General features: G+C 42.1%; 1 protein-coding gene across 2 annotated transcripts in view; it reads right to left on the reverse strand.

Moving 5' to 3' along the window:
* The window catches only part of LOC146638596 (glutamate receptor 3-like), a 104286-nt gene extending 84095 nt beyond the window's left edge, over window positions 1–20191 (reverse strand). For both annotated transcript variants that reach the window (XM_085361847.1, XM_085361845.1), the window contains exons 1-2: window positions 20113–20191; window positions 19502–19660 (exon numbers count right to left, since the gene is read on the reverse strand). In XM_085361847.1, the coding sequence (XP_085217973.1) occupies window positions 19502–19660; window positions 20113–20191 (238 nt within the window). The remainder of the gene's footprint in view (window positions 1–19501; window positions 19661–20112) is intronic.
* Between the last annotated feature and the right edge of the window lie 1163 nt (window positions 20192–21354).

A 21354-nucleotide genomic window follows, 5' to 3' on the forward strand; every position in this document is an offset into this window, starting at 1 on the left:
TACCACTACAGGAAAACAGTAAAAAAACAACAACATGATAATAACACAGAAAACACCAGAGAATACAGAATCAATCAGTATACCTCAGTGATACCGTGCCTTTATAACTTCGGTAAAAGTACCGAAGGAGTTTCTGGCTGCTGAGAAGTGATTCTATGCATAAAGGTATGATCCTTTTGCACAAAACTGTGGTAGTAATTTGCATATTTTTTAAATGTATATGCAATTTGCAGGGGAGGGGGAAAAAAGGACTTCGAGGCGTTATAAAAGATAGCATGCTGACATTAAGTCAGCATGCTTGCTAATTCTCAAGGATACGCTGAATGTAAAGAGGAACGCTGGGAATCCCCTTTGCTAAATATACCTCCTCTGCCGTGTAGGAAGCAGCTATACATGTGTCCTGAAGCATGTATGTGAGTGTTAGTCTGGTGGAGTGCATGATGGATGATACAGGGATGAAGATCCCAGCCTACGGATACTTTTTCACCCTTACCCTTGAGCCCACCCACCTAGAGATCTGTCTTGAAGACAAGCAAACACACACACATATACATGAAAATCAGTATGGAAAGTATTTTCCTTCACCTTGGTAAAAGACATAATAAATAATGTAAATATACATATTTTTAGTATAATAAATATATATAACAAACTTGAACAAATACAGTGGGGCAAAAAAGTATTTAGTCAGCCACCGATTGTGTAAGTTCCCCCACTTAAAATGATGACAGAGGTCAGTAATTTGCACCAGAGGTACACTTCAACTGTGAGAGACAGAATGTGAAAAAAAAATCCATGAATTCACATGGTAGGATTTGTAAAGAATTTATTCGTAAATCAGGGTGGAAAATAAGTATTTGGTCACCTCAAACAAGGAAAATCTCTGGCTCTCACAGACCTGTAACGTCTTCTGTAAGAAGCTTTTCTGTCCCCCACTCGTTACCTGTATGAATGGCACCTGTTTGAACTCATCATCTGTATAAAAGACACCTGTCCACAGCCTCAAACAGTCAGACTCCAAACTCCGCCATGGCCAAGACCAAAGAGCTTTCGAAGGACACCAGGAAAAGTATTGTAGACCTGCACCAGACTGGGAAGAGTGAATCTACAATAGGCAAGCAGCTTGGTGTGAAAAAAATCAACTGTGGGAGCAATCATCAGAAAATGGAAGACATACAAGACCACTGATAATCTCCCTCGATCTGGGGCTCCACGCAAGATCTCATCCCGTGGGGTCAAAATGATCATGAGAACGGTGAGCAAAGATCCCAGAACCACACGGGGGGACCTGGTGAATGACCTGCAGAGAGCTGGGACCAAAGTAACAAAGGTCCCCATCAGTAACACACTACAACGGCAGGGAATCAAATCCCGCAGTGCCAGACGTGTTCCGCTGCTGAAGCCAGTGCATGTCCAGGCCCGTCTGAAGTTTGCCAGAGAGCACATGGATGATACAGCAGAGGATTGGGAGAATGTCATGTGGTCAGATGAAACCAAAGTAGAACTTTTTGGTATAAACTCAACTCGTCGTGTTTGGAGGAAGAAGAATACTGAGTTGCATCCCAAGAACACCATACCTACTGTGAAGCATGGGGGTGGAAACATCATGCTATGGGGCTGTTTTTCTGCCAAGGGGACAGGACGACTGATCCGTGTTAAGGACAGAATGAATGGGGCCATGTATCGTGAGATTTTGAGCCAAAACCTCCTTCCATCAGTGAGAACTTTGAAGATGAAACGAGGCTGGGTCTTCCAACATGACAATGATCCAAAACACACCGCCCGGGCAACAAAGGAGTGGCTCCGTAAGAAGCATTTGAAAGTCCTGGAGTGGCCTAGCCAGTCTCCAGACCTCAACCCCATAGAAAATCTGTGGCGGGAGTTGAAAGTCCGTGTTGCTCGGCGACAGCCCCAAAACATCACTGCTCTCGAGAAGATCTGCATGGAGGAATGGGCCAAAATACCAGCTACTGTGTGTGCAAACCTGGTAAAGACCTATAGTAAACGTTTGACCTCTGTTATTGCCAACAAAGGTTATGTTACAAAGTATTGAGTTGTATTTTTGTTATTGACCAAATACTTATTTTCCACCCTGATTTACGAATAAATTCTTTACAAATCCTACCATGTGGATTCATGGATTTTTTTTTCACATTCTGTCTCTCACAGTTGAAGTGTACCTCTGGTGCAAATTACTGACCTCTGTCATCATTTTAGGTGGGGGAACTTGCACAATCGGTGGCTGACTAAATACTTTTTTGCCCCACTGTAACTCCAAAACCACCAATGAACAGTTTCTCTCATGTGGTGCAACAGAGGGCTTTTGAAAAGCACACTAGCTGTTTCATATTGTAAGCATGTGTTACATCATGGTGCTCTTTATTATGTCTGAATAAATGAGTATAAGGTCCCAGTACTGGCCTCTCTGGGTGCAATTCTAGTTTGTATGTTTTGTTCTTTTTTCGTGACATTTGGTTTATTGCTAGTAATGATTTTTGGTGTCTACCACCTGTGAACATGCTAGTCGGTATAACTGGGAAAAATACCTTTCGCTAAAAGAACTTCAGAGATTGTCAATAGAAAATTTTACTTAGTAGTCAGTATAATCTTTTAATAATATAAGTTTGCATATGGTAGTGATAGGATGTGCGATCCTTAATAGTCTGCAAAGGCTTTGTGTGCATTCCAGAGTGCTCTGGCATTCACACCCACATCCTGGGAGCATGGGAGAGGTCGTACCTTGTCTTATTGTTTTATGGTAGGATAAACGTAGCTATGTCAAGTTTTAGTCTAAGTGCTTAGATGAACTGTTGGACTTCCAGACCAGCAGGTTTAGGGAAGTCGGTTATGGGGTCACACACTGACTCCATACCTACACCCACACACACACACACACATATACACATCCACATTCCAATGTAAGGAACAAACACCCACTGATGTATAAAATAAAGACCAGGGTAGTCTCAGAGCTGCGAGTCCCTGAGCCCTCACTCTTGTACGAGAGCTCTGGTGGCTGCCCTTGCTAGCAAGTGAACCTGTGTGTTTCTCCTCTCTGATTCTCAGCTGAAGAAGTGTTTTAGAATACATCTCTTGACAGAGATGTTTATCGTACAGCTCTCAGTTAACAAAATGGTCTCAACGTAACTGATCTCACAGTTTTCAGTTTCAGTTTTCAGTTTTATTTGTCATATGCAAGTTAGCACAGGGTCAACATTGCAATGAAATGTGTTTGACGAGCAGCAGTCACTCAGCAGCATGATACAGTAGAAGAAAATATAATAAAATATAATAAAATAATAAAAAAAATAGAAAAATAGTAAGGAGCAAAATATTAAAGAGACATGGTAAAAGAGAAAAGATGACTAAATATATATGTATCTATAAATATAAATATATGTACACTAGTGATTAAATAAGAAAATATGACGGCAGGGCAGATGGGATATTGCACAGGAATGAGCAGCAGAAAATTACAGTATTGCACTTTTAAATATAAATATCAATAACAATAAAGTGGAGTGACCAGTGCAGATTAAACAGAGTACTTGTGAAGCTGCAGGTAGCTTCTGAGTGCGTCCTGTGGACTGTGTTGTGTGTGTTTAAGTGTTGTGGTTGAGGTGTCGTATGGCTTGGTGGTAAAAACTGTTTTTAAGTCTTGTAGTCCGAGCAGACAGACTCCTATAACGTCTGCCAGAGTCACAGTGCCATTTATGCTACAGGCTGCCATTATTGTTTTGAAAACTGTTTTGAACACTGTCATCACCATATCCCACGGCTTCATCTGAACAAATATTGTTCGGCCAAAGATGCATTATGATAAATTAATTTGAGAGTGATAGGGAGTACTACTGACAATAACTTGTCTCCTGTCTCCCTGTGCTTTCTTTCTTCTTTTCTTGCCACACGACGGCAGACGGCAGCTCCTCTCTGAGCCTGGTTCCACTAGAGGTTCCTTCATGTTAAAAGTGGGTTTTTCCTTCCCACCATGACAAAGTGCTTGTGCTTTGTAAATTGAATTGAAATGAACTGAGATTGAGCTCACATTACAATAAAATGCTGTTCTCAAGCAATCATATTAAACTGTCCAACTGATGCTCCCTGTCGCATTCTTGTGTTGTGTCTCCTGTATAATTATACACAGCGTTTAAGCAACTGTCACAAACTGACTGTCAAACCTAATCGGAATCTGTGTGTTCATGCACTGTTCTGTAAACGGCATTTAAAGATTCATATATCACACTTTCGTCACGTTAAGCTGCACCGAAGTGCGTCGTAAGGCAAATTCCTGACAGAAAATGGCTGTGTGCGTTTTATTGTATCTATAAAGTGTACACCACTGCAAACTGTAAAAACCCTGTGGATTTCCTATTTGTATGACACCTTAATAACAGCCACACACAAAAAGGCAACTGTCCAGTAACCTTAATGTTCAAATAAGCATTTATATCTATCAAAGTGATGTCTGACTGGCTGCCTGCAATCTTGGTTGTGCAACTTCTTAGCAAAGAACGTTTGTATTGTATTACAGCGTTCTCACAGAAGGATGATATCTGACCTAAAAAACAGTAGGTCCGAACAAGACACAGCCAGCTGTTCGGTGTTGTTATCTCAGACACAGGATTAAAATATCAGGAAATGTATCTCAGTTCATTTACATGACTGTTTCAAATATTGGCTAATTTATCTAATTAAATAAAAGTAGTTAAATACGAAAGTGATGGCTTTGATTTCAAGCATTTTTAAATAGGAAAACTAATACTAAAAAATAATAATGTACTAGTACTAATATTAAAAAATAGGACTCTGTGACAACTATATGAAACAGATTATGTTAATATGGTGTTACTGCAACAACCATGCTAAAAAAAAAAATCACTCATACATTTAAAATATGAATGATTAATTCTTATTTACTCAAAGTGGTGCTTATCATTTGGGCACAGATAAAGCAGGTATCGGGTTTTCTCCCTGTCAAATAATGTTTTAAAAAGAACTGAGCCAACGTCATTTCTAAGTCGAGCTCAGGTCCCGTTTATGGTCTGCATCCGAAGCCTTTGTGCCTTCGTTAATAACGCCTGACACATTAAAGCTTCAACTGCTGCGACTCAGAATGAAACAGTGAGCTGTGAAACTGACCAGGGGACCGGAGTCACTCAGGTTAAATCCGGAGTCCACGCACGTAGCATCGCTAAGGTTCATTAACTATTGCTATATTTCCTCGTTTTTCTCTGCAGCCTTTCACCCATCAGCTCCCTCTCCTCTCCACCTGCCATCTTGGTGATATAGTCCTGTACTTGTGAGCATGGCCGGTGAACAAACCTCAAGGGACTCAATGACTCTCAACTCCATCTCCTTCTGACAGATATTTTCTGGTCCTACCATCATGCTTTTCTTTGAACACAGAACAACACACTGGGCTGAGAAGCACCGTGCGGGTCAAACAGACATACACTGCGTACACAGAGGACCTGGCCTGCGCATGCGGTGATGTCTTTATTATTGTGGCGATGCCATCTGCTCATTGTGATGCAGAGTATGGGAGCAGGAGGTTGCACGAGAGTGCTGTTCTTATGTTTAATGCGCTGGACATTTCTAAAGTTCAGATAACATTGTAGTGGCGGAGCTGGACGATTGGACAAGTTGCCGAGCATCTCTGGGAAAATCAGTTTGATAGCACTCAAGCGATACATGCAGAAATCTCACTTTGCCTGGCCCTGTCCACTGCATGTCATTTCCTTGACACATGCAATTAAGGACTATCTGTGGAAGCAGATAACAGAACTAAACCCTTGGCCCTCGCTTCACCTTGACAGCCATGCTCTGAGATACTGGCCCATTACATTGAACAAATAACAATCCCCTCTCTCTCAGGCTTGTGTAGTCTACCATTTGCTGCAATGCAGAGGCAAGAGGAGTGCTACAGGACTTGTCTTATCCTTTCAAAGATGATCGTTCCTTTCACCTTCAGAAGGATGTCACCGCTGTACAGAGCGAGGACAGCTGCTAAATGCTGACCCTTTTGAGGCTGCCGGTGTGCATTTTTAAGGAGGATTCAGCCAAGTGTGAAACATGTAAGGCTTATGATATTCTGTAATTGGATTTCCCAGAAAGCTGGTGACAAAGTCCCTCACATATCACTAATCCTCCCAATCAGCACTGCGGGACTAAAGCATGCCCTTCCTCGCAAATGAATATGGAGGAAGAGAATGGTGGATGATCGTAGAAGAAGACTGGTGTGGACTGCACTACAGGGATGGAGAGCCGCCAAAGGTGTGCCAGCACTTGACTTTCAACAAGAACGCTGGGGTTTGATTTACATGTGGGACCCTTTTAGAAACTTAAGTAGCTACACGGTGAAATAAACCCGTCCACAACAGTAAACATGCTGGAAAATGTATATCTCCAGACTAGCGGCTGCTAGAATTTGCTTAATTTTGACACTACTGGTTGTAATAAGCTTCTCACACAATCGACCTATAGGGTCATTCTTTGTGGGAGAGCAGTCTCTGATAAAATGGGCAGATTGGCTCTGCTGAATTGCAGGAAACAGCTCACCTAAGGACTGCCTTTAAGAAAAGAAGACATAAGAAAAAACCTCTTAGCTCCATCAAAGAGATTAAAGGAATGGGATAAGAAGATGCCTCTAAATTATTCGACTTGACTACAGGAGAGCTGGGCTTGCCTGAGTAAAGATTTGTGGTGATATTTCAGGTATAGAGTGCTGCACCCAACTGACTTGTTTTGAATTCTATTCACCACAGCGGGAAAAATACCTGGCAGCCGCAAACCTCTCCTGTTCCTGCTATCATTTGGATGGATTGTTAAAAAAACAAAAGAAAAATAAGAGTAAACTTCGTGGATATCTGGCAGGCACACATAGTTTTCCATCAGTGTCAAAATGCTCCCTTTCCCCCCTCTGACCTCACGTATACCCCAGTTCCGTCTGTGCCTCACAAACCAGTGTGTGTTTGTCATTTTCTCTTTTCCTCATCTGCAAGACTGAACAGCAAGAAGTCTTGAAAGTCTCATGCTGCTGTTAGAGTGAACACCGTCTGATTTTAATGTTTCTGACTGGTTGTTTCCATCCTTTAGGGGGATTTCGGATGCCTGTTTTTCGTGTACAGTCAGAGTTATATGCACCTGCAAAGCCAAGAGTGTGCTGCCTAGGGAAACTGAGACGGGATGACTATCTGCCAATCTCACGAGGTCTGCTTACCGTGCATGTAAACTAAGCCTTTGCCCCTGGTGACACTAATCAAATTTCATATTGCAATCCATATCCTATGACGGCGGAACAATCCAAGTCGAGCCATGAAGGATTTCCATTGTGAAGCTTGATTACAGAGTACAGACAATTTTAAAACAGCACCTCTCTGAGCCCATTCTCCCCGAGCCTTTTGTCTTTCAGTGAAGAATAATAGAATAAGTCAATGAGGACAGGAGATGGGACCAGTTGTTTAACCTTGAAGGCATCACTTAAAGACTTCCCTCTCCTTTTCAGCCTTGGTGCCGGCATAGTTAAGTATGTAGAGTCCAACACCACTTTTCATCTTATTAGTGCCCTTCCTGAGATGGTGCTCCGTCCCTGAATGATAAAGCTAGGGGGAAGTAGGGGAGAGGCTGAAATGGAAAACGGAGAGCTATGTAAGGGAATAAGTTGTAATCCCCTTATATTCTGGGGCCTCGGCATGCACACTTTTCTAAAAACCAATTTCCCCACAAATACAAATAAAGATTTTTGGTAAGTGGCTTCACTTGAGATCCACTTCGTATAGCGGGCAAGAAGATTCTCTTTTCTCATTTGATGAAAAGACCTATTTTTTATTCTCAGTGGACTCGTCATTGTCTGGATGTGCTGGGCACACATACCAATTAAAAGACTTAATAGCAGTCTGATATATTGCCTGATATAGTCGCCATGCTACAATGTAATCAAGTCATAATAAGCCACAGGTATTAAAATATCTCTTTTTATCCCGACAAAGACACTCTGTAATAGATTCATTTTATGAGACTAAGAGACTGGAGAAAGCAAAATACTATCCGCTATATTTTTTGAGACATAGATAAATGGATAAGGCTTATATAGGGCTGTGTACAAACCCCGCAAACAGGCCAACTTCCAGAAAATAAATAAACACTCAATGGTTTGCTAATCTCTTAAATCTTATATTTAACTGAAAATACCACAAATTAGTTATTTTGAGTTCTTCTCAAATTGGATGACAACAGGTGTCCATGCCTGTCACCCAGTGAAAACATCTGGGACATCATTAAAACAAATATTACAACAAACGCAGCCTCGAGCAGCCGAGCATTTGAAATCGTATATCAAGCAAGAATGTAAAAAGACTGTTGTTATTACTGTTACTATTAGCTTATTTTGTCCCTTCTTTTATTTGATCACTGGCTGAATATAGTTATACAGCAGTTCTTTCCACATTATACACACTACACGTCTTCTTATATCTCTACTATCCCCTTATTCCAATGATTGTTGGAACATGGTGGATAGTAGATTGTTTTCCAGTTTGTGTTGTTCTTATATGTATCTTGTCCATGTCCTGGATATGTCAATATCAATAGCTTATTTGTTAATAAAATTATAATAATTATTATAATAATAGAGGGATGTTGCAGAAATGGTAAATATAAAAACATCCAGTGGTTTGCTAATCACCTAAACCCTGTATTTAATTGAAAATACCACAAAGTGAGAATTTCTTCTTTCTAGCTGTCCAGACATGTCACCCAATGACAAGATCTGAGGCTTCATGAAACAAATAGCATAACAAATCAGATCTTGTGCAGTTAAGTGGTTGAAATCATATATCAAGCAAGATAAAACTACAGCAGTCGATCGATGGTGTTGTGATGCAACGCAATTATAAACACGTGCCTGCATAAAGGTTTTATTGTTTCGGTGCTCAAACCGGTGGACCAATAAACCATCTGCTGTGAGAGCGCTCAGGATGCCACGAGCCACAGCTTGTGCTGGCTTTTACTCACACGGAGATCTTAGGATGGTTCAGTAATACTCCGAATGAACAGTCTGAAGCTGGTGAATGAACTCCCTGCATAGATTTTAAAAAAAGGAAAAACCTGCAGTGCCAAACAACACTGTGCGTCAGACCTAAAGCTCTAACTCGGCCTAACAGTGATGTTCCTCAGCATTAAGTTTGGGTCAGTTTGAAGCAGAAATGACGCTTGCTCTCAATGCATGTTTGGATTCCATCATGAAATCAAATGGAAGCAGTTCAAGAAAGATAATCAGAGGACAGTGTGAAACTAGCAGGAATGCTGAAAGCGCTGCAGTGCTGCCTGAGGAGATTACCTTGAAGGGATACAAGTCAAATTCAAGTCAGGCTTTTTTCTCAGATCACTTTTCGGTCATACCTCCAAAAAGCTGGTTGCACCTTTTTACTGAGATGCTGAGAACCCATTTACTTTTTTGCAATAGCAGCTTTGCAAACAAAGGACAGCCTTGATAGCTGTTTTTGCATGTTGCTCATTTCTGCTTTCTCTCAGTTTTGTTGGCACTTGACTGACTGGCCCAGTGGACCAACTTTTAGCAATGCGGCTGAGCTCCAAGATATCAGCATTCACAAAATTATTCTAGGTATAGCTAATGTCACAGGTGGCTTGAAACTACAACTAAAAACTCTTTATCATTCTTTTAAATACACAATGATTGATACCACAATTTTCTGACCTAAATTTCACAATAACATTTTATTAAATTCAGAATTTGAGTCCCCATTGCAGGATTTGGTTAACCCCTCGTGCAACAAGAGGCTTCATTAATCCTAAATATTTCATTCACTTACATGGTGTCCTAGGGCTAAAAAGCTTTACTCAGAGACAAACCGCAGAAATTGGGAGTGAAATGTTCACTGACTTTTCACAAACTTTGGCCACATGAGAGCAATTTCCAAACTTAAGCTTCTTTACGCATAAAAGACCCAAAGTCTATCCCCTTACAGCTTAGTGATGGTGCATGTACAGTAGCAGCACTAGCAGCACTACAATGGGCAGAAGGAAAATAGAATGAACAAAGTCCTGAGAAGAAAGCAAAGGCACATAAAGCGAGCCTGATGAGAAATGCGCGCCCTTGACACACTGGAGAAATACATGTTATTCAGTCTTACTCTCCATTTCCAGCAGAAATAGAAAGGTGCTATTCGGCATCCACCCTTTAAACATATTGTACATTCCTTTACACAAAGTTAATTTCAAAAGTCCTACTTTTGGCTCCTCCTCAAATCGCCGCCATCGCAGTTCTGCTAGAAAGCGGGTGCGGCTCATCCGCAGAGATGTATAAAATCTCACATATCAGCTGACAGCATATTCCAAACACTCAACTTCAGCGTACAAGTGGGAGCTTCTGTGTCAGCGATTGAGAATCCAGTTCACACCACTTGCATGTGCACAACCCAGCGTGCGCTAACACCGTTGCTGGTCACTTCATCTTTCCATCTACTGTGCCTCTCTCGTCCACTGTTCCCTTCTTTCACAAACATGGCTAATCCACTGAACTCGTTCATGTCCTTTTTCCATCACATTCTAACACTGTCAGGGCTGCAAAGGGCACCGGCTTCTGTGAGAAGCTTTCCATTCAGGCCTCTGGAATAGATTCACTCCAAACGGCCTTTTCATTCTGCAGCTGCGATGGATTAGCTCTGTCATGGGTCCAGATGAAGTTTGCTTCCCTGATCTGCAGGCCACACTGCGCCACATAAAGCCACACAACCAGGATTTTTTTTTTATGGAGGGAGGGGGTGGGGTTGAAAAATAACAATTAAGGAATGGCACTGACGGCTACCGAATAGTTGATGGTAGAATGATAGAACACTTCAATATTTCACAGCACAGTTATGCATGGACACACTAACATGGACAGCGGCCTGGGAGCTACCGCCCACAGGTTTTATGTATCCATGTGTGAAATGGCAAGAGCCACACAACAGCACTCTCCGAATTAACTGTTGGAGAGAGAAAGAGAGGGTCATGGTTGAAAGAGCACATCATGTTCACTTAATTCTCACTCATGGGTATAGTGAGCTCTAAGGATGGGAGAATACCAGTAGGAAATATGTAAAGCACAACCACACCGCCGTGCTGCTTTTAAACATTTTTGCCTGATGCGCGTTTTCCCAACACAAGATGGAGAAAATGATGGACAGCCACCTTCATCAGCACCAATCTCTGCTTTATAGTTACCCAGGACAGATTCAAAGAATCGTACCCACGCTTGTTTTGTTATTCATTCTTCTCCTCACAGCGCTTGTGTAGATTTAAACACTCTGAAATAAATCGGTGCTTTTTTTGTAATGGTGGCAGCATTCGATCCAACTAAAGCGATCACAGCCATGCAGATTTTGCTCCTCATCTCCTGCCAGAAGATCTTCTTGTTTGATTGTCATTAGCACTTCCATCACACCAGCTGACCCCCCCCACTCTCTCTCTGACACTGCTAGGGGTTTTGTTCTGCAACTGTTGCCGTAATTGGCTGTAAATCTGCAAAGGTGTTGGTCTGCATTATGTCGTTGACTGTGTAAGATGTGTTTAATATTAACCACATTCACGGCACAGTGAGTGTTACTCGCATTTTTTTCTCTTTTTTCTACCACTGCAAGGAATATGCTAATAATTTTATTTCCTTCTCCTCCTCCTCTCCTTCAGCATGTATGAGTGCTCATCCACTAGTTTCACAAGGTTATGATGCTTCAGTGGCCCAGCGACTGTGAACTGTCACAAGCAATCAGTTATGATGGAGCCCTTGTTTCTGCACAGACATGCCGCTTTGGCAGGGCTCTGCTAGCGACTGCCTCTTTTGAAACAGGCCAGAAACGTGCGGATCAATCTGCTCAGTCGGCAGACGGAGAGCTGGAAGCCCCATCGCACTGTGATCCAATATTTACTCATTGGGAGAGTACATCGTGACACTCCCTGTTGGTGTTTTGAATTCAACACAACAGTGACGTCCTCCTCATTTTAGATTGTCTTTAGCACACACATACACAAATAAAACTGAGTGCAACACACATGCAGAGGAACGTCAAAACAAGCTGATGGTTTAAACCAAGTGTTTTGGTATGTTTAGACAGCACCAACGGTGTCAATGAACGAGGTTCTTGAGGTTCTTGAAAGATCATAAAAGCATTTTAGTCAAACGCTGTCTGACCTTGGTTAGGACAATGCAGTCCGCAGCTCCTTCTGAAGAAGACCAGAGAGTTCTCTTTCTTTCCCTTAAGACTCGGTGAAGCCAAACCAATGCAGAAACTTCCAATGAAGCACGATGCGGATGTGCTATTCCAGCTCAAGCAGGGGGATTACTGATCCAGTGATTACGGGTATTGTCAGGGAGTCTAGTGAATAGCCAATAGTTAGCTGAGTGTGACTGCAATAGCTGCAAGAACATAACTGTAATGGGCTTTGTGGAAGAGATTAAATATATATTAAGACATGGAGATAGAAATGAGAAAGACAGAGAGGGAGAATAAAAGTTTCAAAAAAAAGAAAAATGCTGACTACAGTGTTACAGATCTTTACAAGTGACAAGGTTTGAAAATGCGCCTCCTTTTCTTTTCTTTAATCTACTCCTCCCTTGGCTTTTCACATCTGCTCCATGCAGGTAAATGACATTTTGAAATGAAATATAATCTCTGCCACAAACAACATTGCCCACTCTCCTCGAGAAGTTTTGCTCACTGAGCTAACAAAATGGAAAACAGCCGTCACACGGAGCTAGACTGCTGGCACACACATCCCCGATGCACCTGATATAAGCCGTTTGTAAAAAAAAAAGAAAAAAAAAGAAAAGAAAGAGAAAAAACAACAGCAACAACAAAAAAACTGTAGCTTTCTCCCTGTTGGTTTTGACTTAAAATGCACAGCATTTAGACGCCATTCCTCGTCGGGAACAGTGTTTCCTTCACAGCAGCGAATTTGTTTAATGGACCACTAAGATTTTGCGTGTCTCCTCCTGTGTGGTTCCTGCAGTGTTTATTGCCGTCTTTTATGTGGTCAGCCAGCTCCTCTTGTTCATCAGAGGGCAGCGTTGATATCATCTTCAATAAAGGAACGCAGACTTGGCCTGTCGTTGTCGACTTATAGTTCAGAAACTACACCATTATTTGAGTTGTGGTGAACTGATGTGTGAAGCAGAGATGGGCCTGTCTTGCTGGTTTTTTCAAAGCCCACAATCACTGACTCACTCACAATATAAAAGCATCAGTTATCACATTAAAACAATGGAAATTCTAATCATTCTGTTTGGCTATCTTAGCAAATGCCATCTGCTGACAATGATATCTTCAGTGTGCCATGACATTTCATCTATAACCATTTCCCCCTTATCACTTACAATTTATGATATTTGCCCAAGAAAACTGAGCAGATACATAAAGGAAATCAATAGACAATTCAAAGACACCAACACTCGCCAGATGGTCTGAGTACTTTGAAAAAAAAAAACCCCATAAAGACTGATGACTGTCAGAAGCTGGAGAAATCTTTAAAAGCAGCAACACAAATGTTTGATGCAATCATAGGATATGCTGATTTCAAAAATCAAAAAACTCTTTCCTTACACTGACTTATAGTTTTCGTACTTCACAGCTGCTGAAAGTGGCCAAATGCCCGGCGTTTGTGAAAGATAAATGGAGATTTGAAGCCACCGCGGTGGCAAGGGAGGAAATCTGTTGTTTTAACAAACAACATCTGCCAGCTACATTGATTCCAAGACAAATAACACCCCGACAGCAGCACTTCTCCTCAGGTTGGGTTTAAGAAGATCTTTTGAAATTCTGATTAAAAATTCATTGTGTTGAAACTGCCTTGGAGTGTGTTCTGTGTTTTTGTATTTTGAATCTCATTACTGTTTCAGCTATGCGCCCGACTTAATAAAATACAGCGAAGGGCATCTAATGACCAGCAAATTAGGTCAAAATAATGTTCCCTTTGGAGATTTGGCCTTTGGAATTTTTCCAGCTCTTTTTTTTGTGTTGGCTTTACCAGGAAGCCTCATATGACTGTGGCAAACAGTAGCAGTGGCTGAAATCATGCCAGGAGTATTTCAAGAAAACGGCAAGAAATTCAGGATAACTCATTAGAATTGTATCAGCAGTAACATTAAGCATGAGATGCAGTGTGCTGCTAAACTAGCAGTTATTTCTGTAGCACTTGTGTTAACAATTACTTATGATTCCAAAGTAGCTCTTAAAAGACAATAATGATAATAACACATTAAAAAATGTTACAAATTGTGACCTAATTGGACACAGTCGCCATCAACAAGGATTGGTCAGCCAGCTCCTCTTGTTCATCAGAGGGCAGTGTTGATATCATCTTCAATAAAGGAGCGCAGGATTGGTAAATAATTTAAGCCCCATATGGGATTCAAAGTGGCATCAAGACAACAAATTTCAGGTTTCTCTATCACTTCATCTTAGTTACCGAATGTATTTTGCTAATCGAGTTGACGAGAGCTTGTTATGTTAATGGCGATATGAGTGGTGTTTTTCTGTTTTCATCCACTCACTTGACCCCTGTTCACAATCGAAACGAGATCACGAGCTCGTAGCTAAATTATGCGAGTGCCCCAGTGCACTGCTGACTCAAGATGCAGCACAGAACTGAACTGAACACTGCAGCCATCAATGTTCCAGTTGTCCAGTTGTTTGAGTCAGTCTCACACAAATAGCTGACATAACTATCGGATCAGAGCATCCCTAACTCGATAACTTGTCATCTATCTTTAAACTCAGGTTTTTTTTTTGTTTGTTTAAATTTACATTTTAAGTGTGTTATTTGAAAACAGGGCTGTCAGTCACCCTCTTCTGCTGACATCCTGCTCCCCTCCCAGAGGCTTTGCAGCTCTCCAAGCATGTAACCTCATCCGTGGCCATTTCTGTAGCACTCATTTGACTTAGGCCCATATCAAGCCATCCAAACAGGCCTCTGAGACAGCCCCGGCCTGCTGGCCTCAAATTCACATCACTGTAGCGTGGCTTATGTTAGCCTCAGAGGATTTTGCACAGCCACTGTGCTTATGAAATACATGTTTTAGCTAAATTTGGGGGATTATTTTTATTTTTGCAAAACGTCGTAGTCTGCATATATAATAAAACTATGTCTTTTCTCAAATTCTCTTCTTTTGCACCAAAATCATGGAGCAAGCCCACCATATTTTGACCCTGACCTTTATTTTTGATGAATGATGAAGTGTGTCAAGAGGCATTCGGCACAAAACACTAAAATTTACCCAGAAACAAATATTAAGGTCCAGACCAGACTTGTAGTGTTTAAGGGTGTTTGCACGTCTCTACATACATGCATACACAAACATGTATGAGCACATGGCTCGTACATCCACAAACAAACCCCCATCTGTGCTTTCAACACAGCTGGACTATGATGGCATGTCCTGGTACAACCTCCCCCCTCCATAGCCTAAAGAGCTCTCCCTCTCTCTGCCTTGGTTATACACTCACACACACACAAACACACTTAGCAACCTTAAAAAACATCCTTACTTATATTCTTTTTTCCTCTTGCTTTTTCTCACTGCAGTCTTTTGTCTCTATCCCTCCTCCCCCCCTCAGCTTCCCTCTCCCTCTTTCAGCTGCCATGTTTCCCTCGTCACACCTTTCAAACTGAGTTACAGCCTGCGAGAACAAGAACCGTGGCACCTCTACAATCACCTGAGGAGCTTCTCTCGGCCATACCCTGTCTCTCTCAGACCAAGCACTGCAAAAAAACATGTCTCCCTGTCGCTTTGTTTACCGTCCATTCACACCACCAACACCACCTCCACAACAAACCCCCAAAAGCTAAAGTATATGAAAATATTTAGTAAGGGCTCTTTCAGTGTGTGCTCCGCAACATATGTCATTTGTCACATGTGCTCGGTCACAGAGCAGGCCGCTGGTGTAAAGAGACCGTTGGTGTTTCTCAGCAACATGTGCAGATGTAAAGGTTAAAGGTAAAGGTTAGTAAAGATGATTTTTCGAATGAAGTGTCTAGACAAATATTAGGCATTGCTTTCTGGAGTACTCATGATGGTGCTCATCAGTGATGCTGACATTCCCACCTCGGTGTAAATACAAGCATCTGCTGGAGTTTTTCCTCGCGGCCATTAAATTAAATGTGCCTTAATAGGCTTCTCGCACGTTCCGATGCTTACAGTATTCCCACGTACGATCGCCAGAGATCGTCTTGCATTACATCCAATCTAACACCAAGTCAGAGTGCAACACATACACAATGTGCAACATGCAGAGCTGTGTTGAAGATATTTGTTAGATATTTATAGCAAACGTGCTTTTCCTGAAATCTCAAACTATCCCTTTCCTCTCGCCTTCTTTCTCTTTACAGTGACACTGTGCACCTTGCAGGTACTCTCTTGTCCTTCTTCCTATTCTTGTAACTAGAAAAAAAGACAAATGCAGTCAAAATGTCCAGTTTTACCAGTGTTCTTTTCCACACTCTCGGAGTGAAACGGTTTTATCTGTGGCTGACAATGGCGGGAGAAGGTGGGTGAACGGTGGCGTCAGAAAAGCATCTGCTACAAGGTTTAAGGAGCTGCAGGATTCAATAAAAGAAGGGTAGGACCATGTAAAAAAAGGCTGGCAGAGGGGACACACACCATTAGCTTAATGACAGAATGAGGAATGAGGAATAGCGAGATGAGATTCAAAAGCCAACCAGTGCAAAATTTGCCTTTAACAGGAATCAAGGCGAGTAATCTAATAAGTAGCGTGGCAAGGAGAGGCAGAGAGGGCTTGATGTTTTTCCCCCCTCCGCCTCAGGTAAAGGAAGAAGAAGAAGGGTAAACAGCAGAGAAAAGGATAGTGGTGCCATTAAGTTGGCTAGCCGTGACCATCAGGAGCATTAATGCTGTCTGCTGTGCTTTCTTCAAACTGGTACCCTTTGCTTTGAACTACTCCTGCCTTCTTTGTGGGTATTCCTGACTCCTAGCTTCCATGGCTATTATGGATCCCTCCACTGGTAATTACACATTTCGCAATTTCTGATGTCACTTCAAAGCAACAACAGTCTTGCCACGAAAGCACACACCGAGTCGCTGAAGTACAAAGCAAAGCCTCGAGGATTATTGAAGCCACGCATTGTTTTTTTCTTTTCTTTTCTGATGGCCACTAATTCAATTAACAGCACATGCTAACAGCTTCAAACCAGCTTGAAAGAAATGGTTCCGAAACAAGAGCAGGCTTTCTTGGATTTCTGTGCCTGGTTTCTGAAAGGCTCAGCAGCTAAACTGAAGTTTAATTTGAATTTGTGCACGCCTTCTAGTTGCTCTCCCAGTATTGCATTATGTGTTAAAGGATGCGCAGCAAATGAGGGGGCGTGATCTTTATGATGAGTCAGAGTGGAGAGCTTTGGCACTGGCTGTCCCAGACCAAAGAGGGAACGCTCACTAAAGCAATATCAAATGTGAAACTGCAGAGAAAAACAAAAAGAAGCCAGATCTCATCTTAATCAAAGCACTGGAGCTTGTTTCAAAACACTCCCTGAACCCTACTTTTGTAAAACCGCGTCTGTTCATAGAGTAGATGTGTGCTGCTGCTGACAAAGGTCTGAGTCATTCACATGGGGCTATTGATGACAAAGGAGAATCTGAATGTCCACTAAATAATTGTGACAGCTTGCAGAACAAACAGCAGTGCTGACAAAAGTAAAACCCAGAGCACAAGAGCTCCACAATCACTAGAGGCAAAATCTCTTAGGCCTAGAAGTCAGCAGATAAGTGATATTTAATAACCGTCATCTCTACTTTGTTCAGTACATCGGTAGAGACAATCGGAGGTGCTTGTGGACTGTTGTGAGCTCAGCATGAGCTGTCTGCGGTTTGCGAGCTCAGCTTGACAAGAGACTCAGGGCACTCGCTCGACAAAGGCATCAGATCGTGCATTGATTTTGCAATTAAGAAGACTTTTTGTGTGTTAAGCACGCAACTTTTTTTTTTTAATATGATGTAGCAGGTAAGCACTCTGCCAGAGAACGAGTTATCAAACATGCATTTTAAAGCACCACACTGTGACATTGATGATTGCCCATCTTTTTGTTTGCATCATGAAAGGTTTAGAGTTTTCTCATCTGAAGTTTAAGGCAGGGTTGAGACAGTGCTCTTGATGGAGACGCAGAGACACGGCAGCAGGAAATGGGGTCACGTCTCCCACAGGATCCCCTTCCTTTTGCTAAAACTCTGTCTGCCCCCAAATTTAATTAGATTCTGATATCAAGCCTTCCTCTCCTATGCTTCCCTTCCTCTTCAACACGCGTGAAATTGCATGGCACTATCTATTATTTATTCACTCTCATTTGCTTATTGTTTCTTATGGATGCCTTTGTTAAGGCACTTGCAGCTCTGCTGCCTGTGATAGGATGCTCTGCTTCATCTCCCTCACTGCTCAGACCCACCTCCTCTGCAGGTCTGAGCCCAACTCATTTGCTGGCGTTGGTTGGGGAGCTATGGATTTTTTCCCCCTTTCACCCAATGACAGCACGGTGAGGTGCTATGAGGGCTGAGTGCTAATGAGCTGACTCTGCAATGCTGGGGGAGATGCACTGTAACACAGGGGGGAGTCAGAGGACGGAGCAGGCGGAGGCGCTCTGGCACAGGGAGAGTCAGAGGGGCCGTTATGAGCGTGCCACAGAGGGGTTACAGGGACACAACCTCACCATCCAGACAGAGCTGCGTGCCCACAAAGTCAGCCATTCAGCCTAAACTGAACTCCTCCTCTGAAATGACATAACAAAATGGCTCTCCGGAGCCTGTTTCTTCCAGTTTTGTTCGTGTTGAATCTGTGTTTCTGCTTATTTCAAGAAACTGCAGCTAAAAGGATTACAAAAACAGGTTATTTACTACATCAGCAACTAAGCAAAGTTACACCAGTTGCACAAGAGAAGTCTGATAACCAAATAATAAGACAAAACATCATTTGTGTGATGAAATTAAAGGCATTCACACTACTTGCTATAACAAAGACGCTGAAAATCTATAAACTCCATGAAATTGGACTACAGATGTGAACTCCTCCAGGGCTGAGCCCCTGGTTTGTGCAACTGGCAGCATGTTTACTGCATGTTGCCAAGGGAACTTCTTTTACAATGTGGGATTCATACCAGCTCACGTATAACTCATGCAGGAGTGCCATAAATGTACTAACACTGCGTGCTCCCTAACTGTAGCCGATGTCGTTAAAAATGTGAAAGACATTTAAATGTTGGAGAAATTTCTAGAAAATTCAGGATATATTGAAAGAAAAAAACATGATTTTATTAGAACAAAGATTTGTGCGAGAAAACGTCCTAATTTTATTCCCCGCTGTGACTTTAAGAATCACAGTGAAGTGAGAAGAACTTGTCTTGTTTCCTCCTGCAGATGCTGTAACATCTATAAGCTCGTGAATAATCGCGGTCACTTTTCGAGCACAGAAACACATTAAAAAAAGAAAAAGAAAAAAAGCAGACTTACAGGCATGGGTGACCGAGAAGCTGTTGGACGACTCGAGGTTGTCGACATTGTAGATGAGGTGGAAAGGCTTTTCCGTGGTGTTCTGGTTGGTGTTGTAGAGTTGGACAGCGAACCTGAACGCGCTGTGCTCCTGCACCGTGGAACGCATGAACAGTCCCCCTGGAAGAGATGAAAACCCGAGATCAGACAAAGCGCTCACACACGACCGCCAGCTCTGACCGGCATTTTAAGGAGTGAGGGAGAACTCCGTGTAGTGATTTAAAACACGCAGCTGTTATTTAAAAGAATACGAATTTTTATGTTTATTTTTTTTAACCCGCGCGCTTCTCTGTAACTCTTCGGACAACGCAGATGAACCTCCAGTGTCACGTATATCTTATGTTTAATAAAAACCCTAAAGATGACAGTGACACAGTCAGTGGTGGCTTTAATGTATTTTTTTTTAAAATTCAGTGGATTTCAGCCTGCAACATATGAGAAATCAAGTTGGTCTCTTATCATTGCGCAGAGCTCCGCGCGCCGTATCCTCTTTAAAACGCAATCTTGCAGTTCAAATGTCCGTTAAAAACAAAAATCACAAATCTGCAGCCGTGTAACAACAAAACACTTACCGATATTTATCTGATTGGGAAATCCAGCGAATGAGCGGTCAAAGAGCCACAGTAGAAAGAAAACCACGCGCTGTGCCATTTTCTCCGACCTGTCTGTTCAACTCCTTAAAAGGCTCTGCCTAAGAAAATTCATATGTTCTGGATTGAAAGCCGGGCGCAAAAGAAAATCCAGCGGATAGATGATGGTCGCTCACAGTGCACCAATTCATTCATTGAGGTGCTGCCCAGCTGCAGAGCATTTTTTTGCAACTAAAGAAAGAGAGGGGGAACCGAGTGAGCAAGAAGGATAGAGAGGGAGAGAGGGAGGAGGGGTGGGGGTGGTGGGGGAAAGAAGGAGCTGATCTGGACTCCGATTGGATCCGCCAATGTTGGTCAAACTTGATCTGATGTTAAATTTAAAAAAAAAAAAAACCTCAGCCCGCAAGCGACGACAAGTTATAAGAGCAGCACTTGCGATATTAGCCTGCTGTGGGATGAATCAATTAAAGGAGAAAAAATAAAATAATAATAAAAAGAAAAACACTGCAATCTCAGGTGGCCGATGATTCCGTACAGCCCGGCCGCTTCCAGCTGTGGTAGTTGCTGCATTTCAAGGCTCGATGAAGACGCTGGATTTGCACCATATGATTCAACCGGCGGGTTTTTTCTGTTTCCACGTTTGTGGCATATCTAAAAAGTTTGTGTGCAAGAAATTCCGCTATCACTGTATCGATCCACTGTCGAGAAAACAACACTTTGAAGGCTACGTGTGATAAATACTTGTAGGACACCCAGAGCGCCCTGGGTACGCAGAGCCAACAGAACTGTCCGTGGTCCTGAAAACGTCTAAAAAACAAGTCTAAAAGAAAGCAAAAAACATGCATACTGCAGTGTTTCTATTGACCTCACCTGAAAATATAAACATGCAAAATACATATTCGGCTTTCTTTGACAACTTGGGGATAATCCAATATCAGACAGCCATCAACAAACTCGTGTTATTTACTTTAAGTTGTACTCCTCTATTGAAACATCTATCACCCCTGTGATTCTGTGAGAGAACAATTAAGGGATTACTGGCCCATTTATCACCCTCACCAAAGCGCCTTGAAAATTGAGTTTTTAATTGCATTCCAAATGACTGGGGCTTCCGCTATTGATATTGCAATGTACTGAGTTCCTTTTAACACAGGGCAGACTGTGCATTCTGTGTTTAACTTTCTACCATTATTTTTATTTTGCATTAAAAGGCAGCATCACGAT

Source organism: Diplotaxodon limnothrissa, linkage group LG2 (assembly GCF_057381915.1).
Source record: "Diplotaxodon limnothrissa isolate DT_005_m linkage group LG2, D_limnothrissa_male_GT1.1, whole genome shotgun sequence".
Taxonomy (NCBI): Eukaryota; Metazoa; Chordata; class Actinopteri; order Cichliformes; family Cichlidae; genus Diplotaxodon; species Diplotaxodon limnothrissa.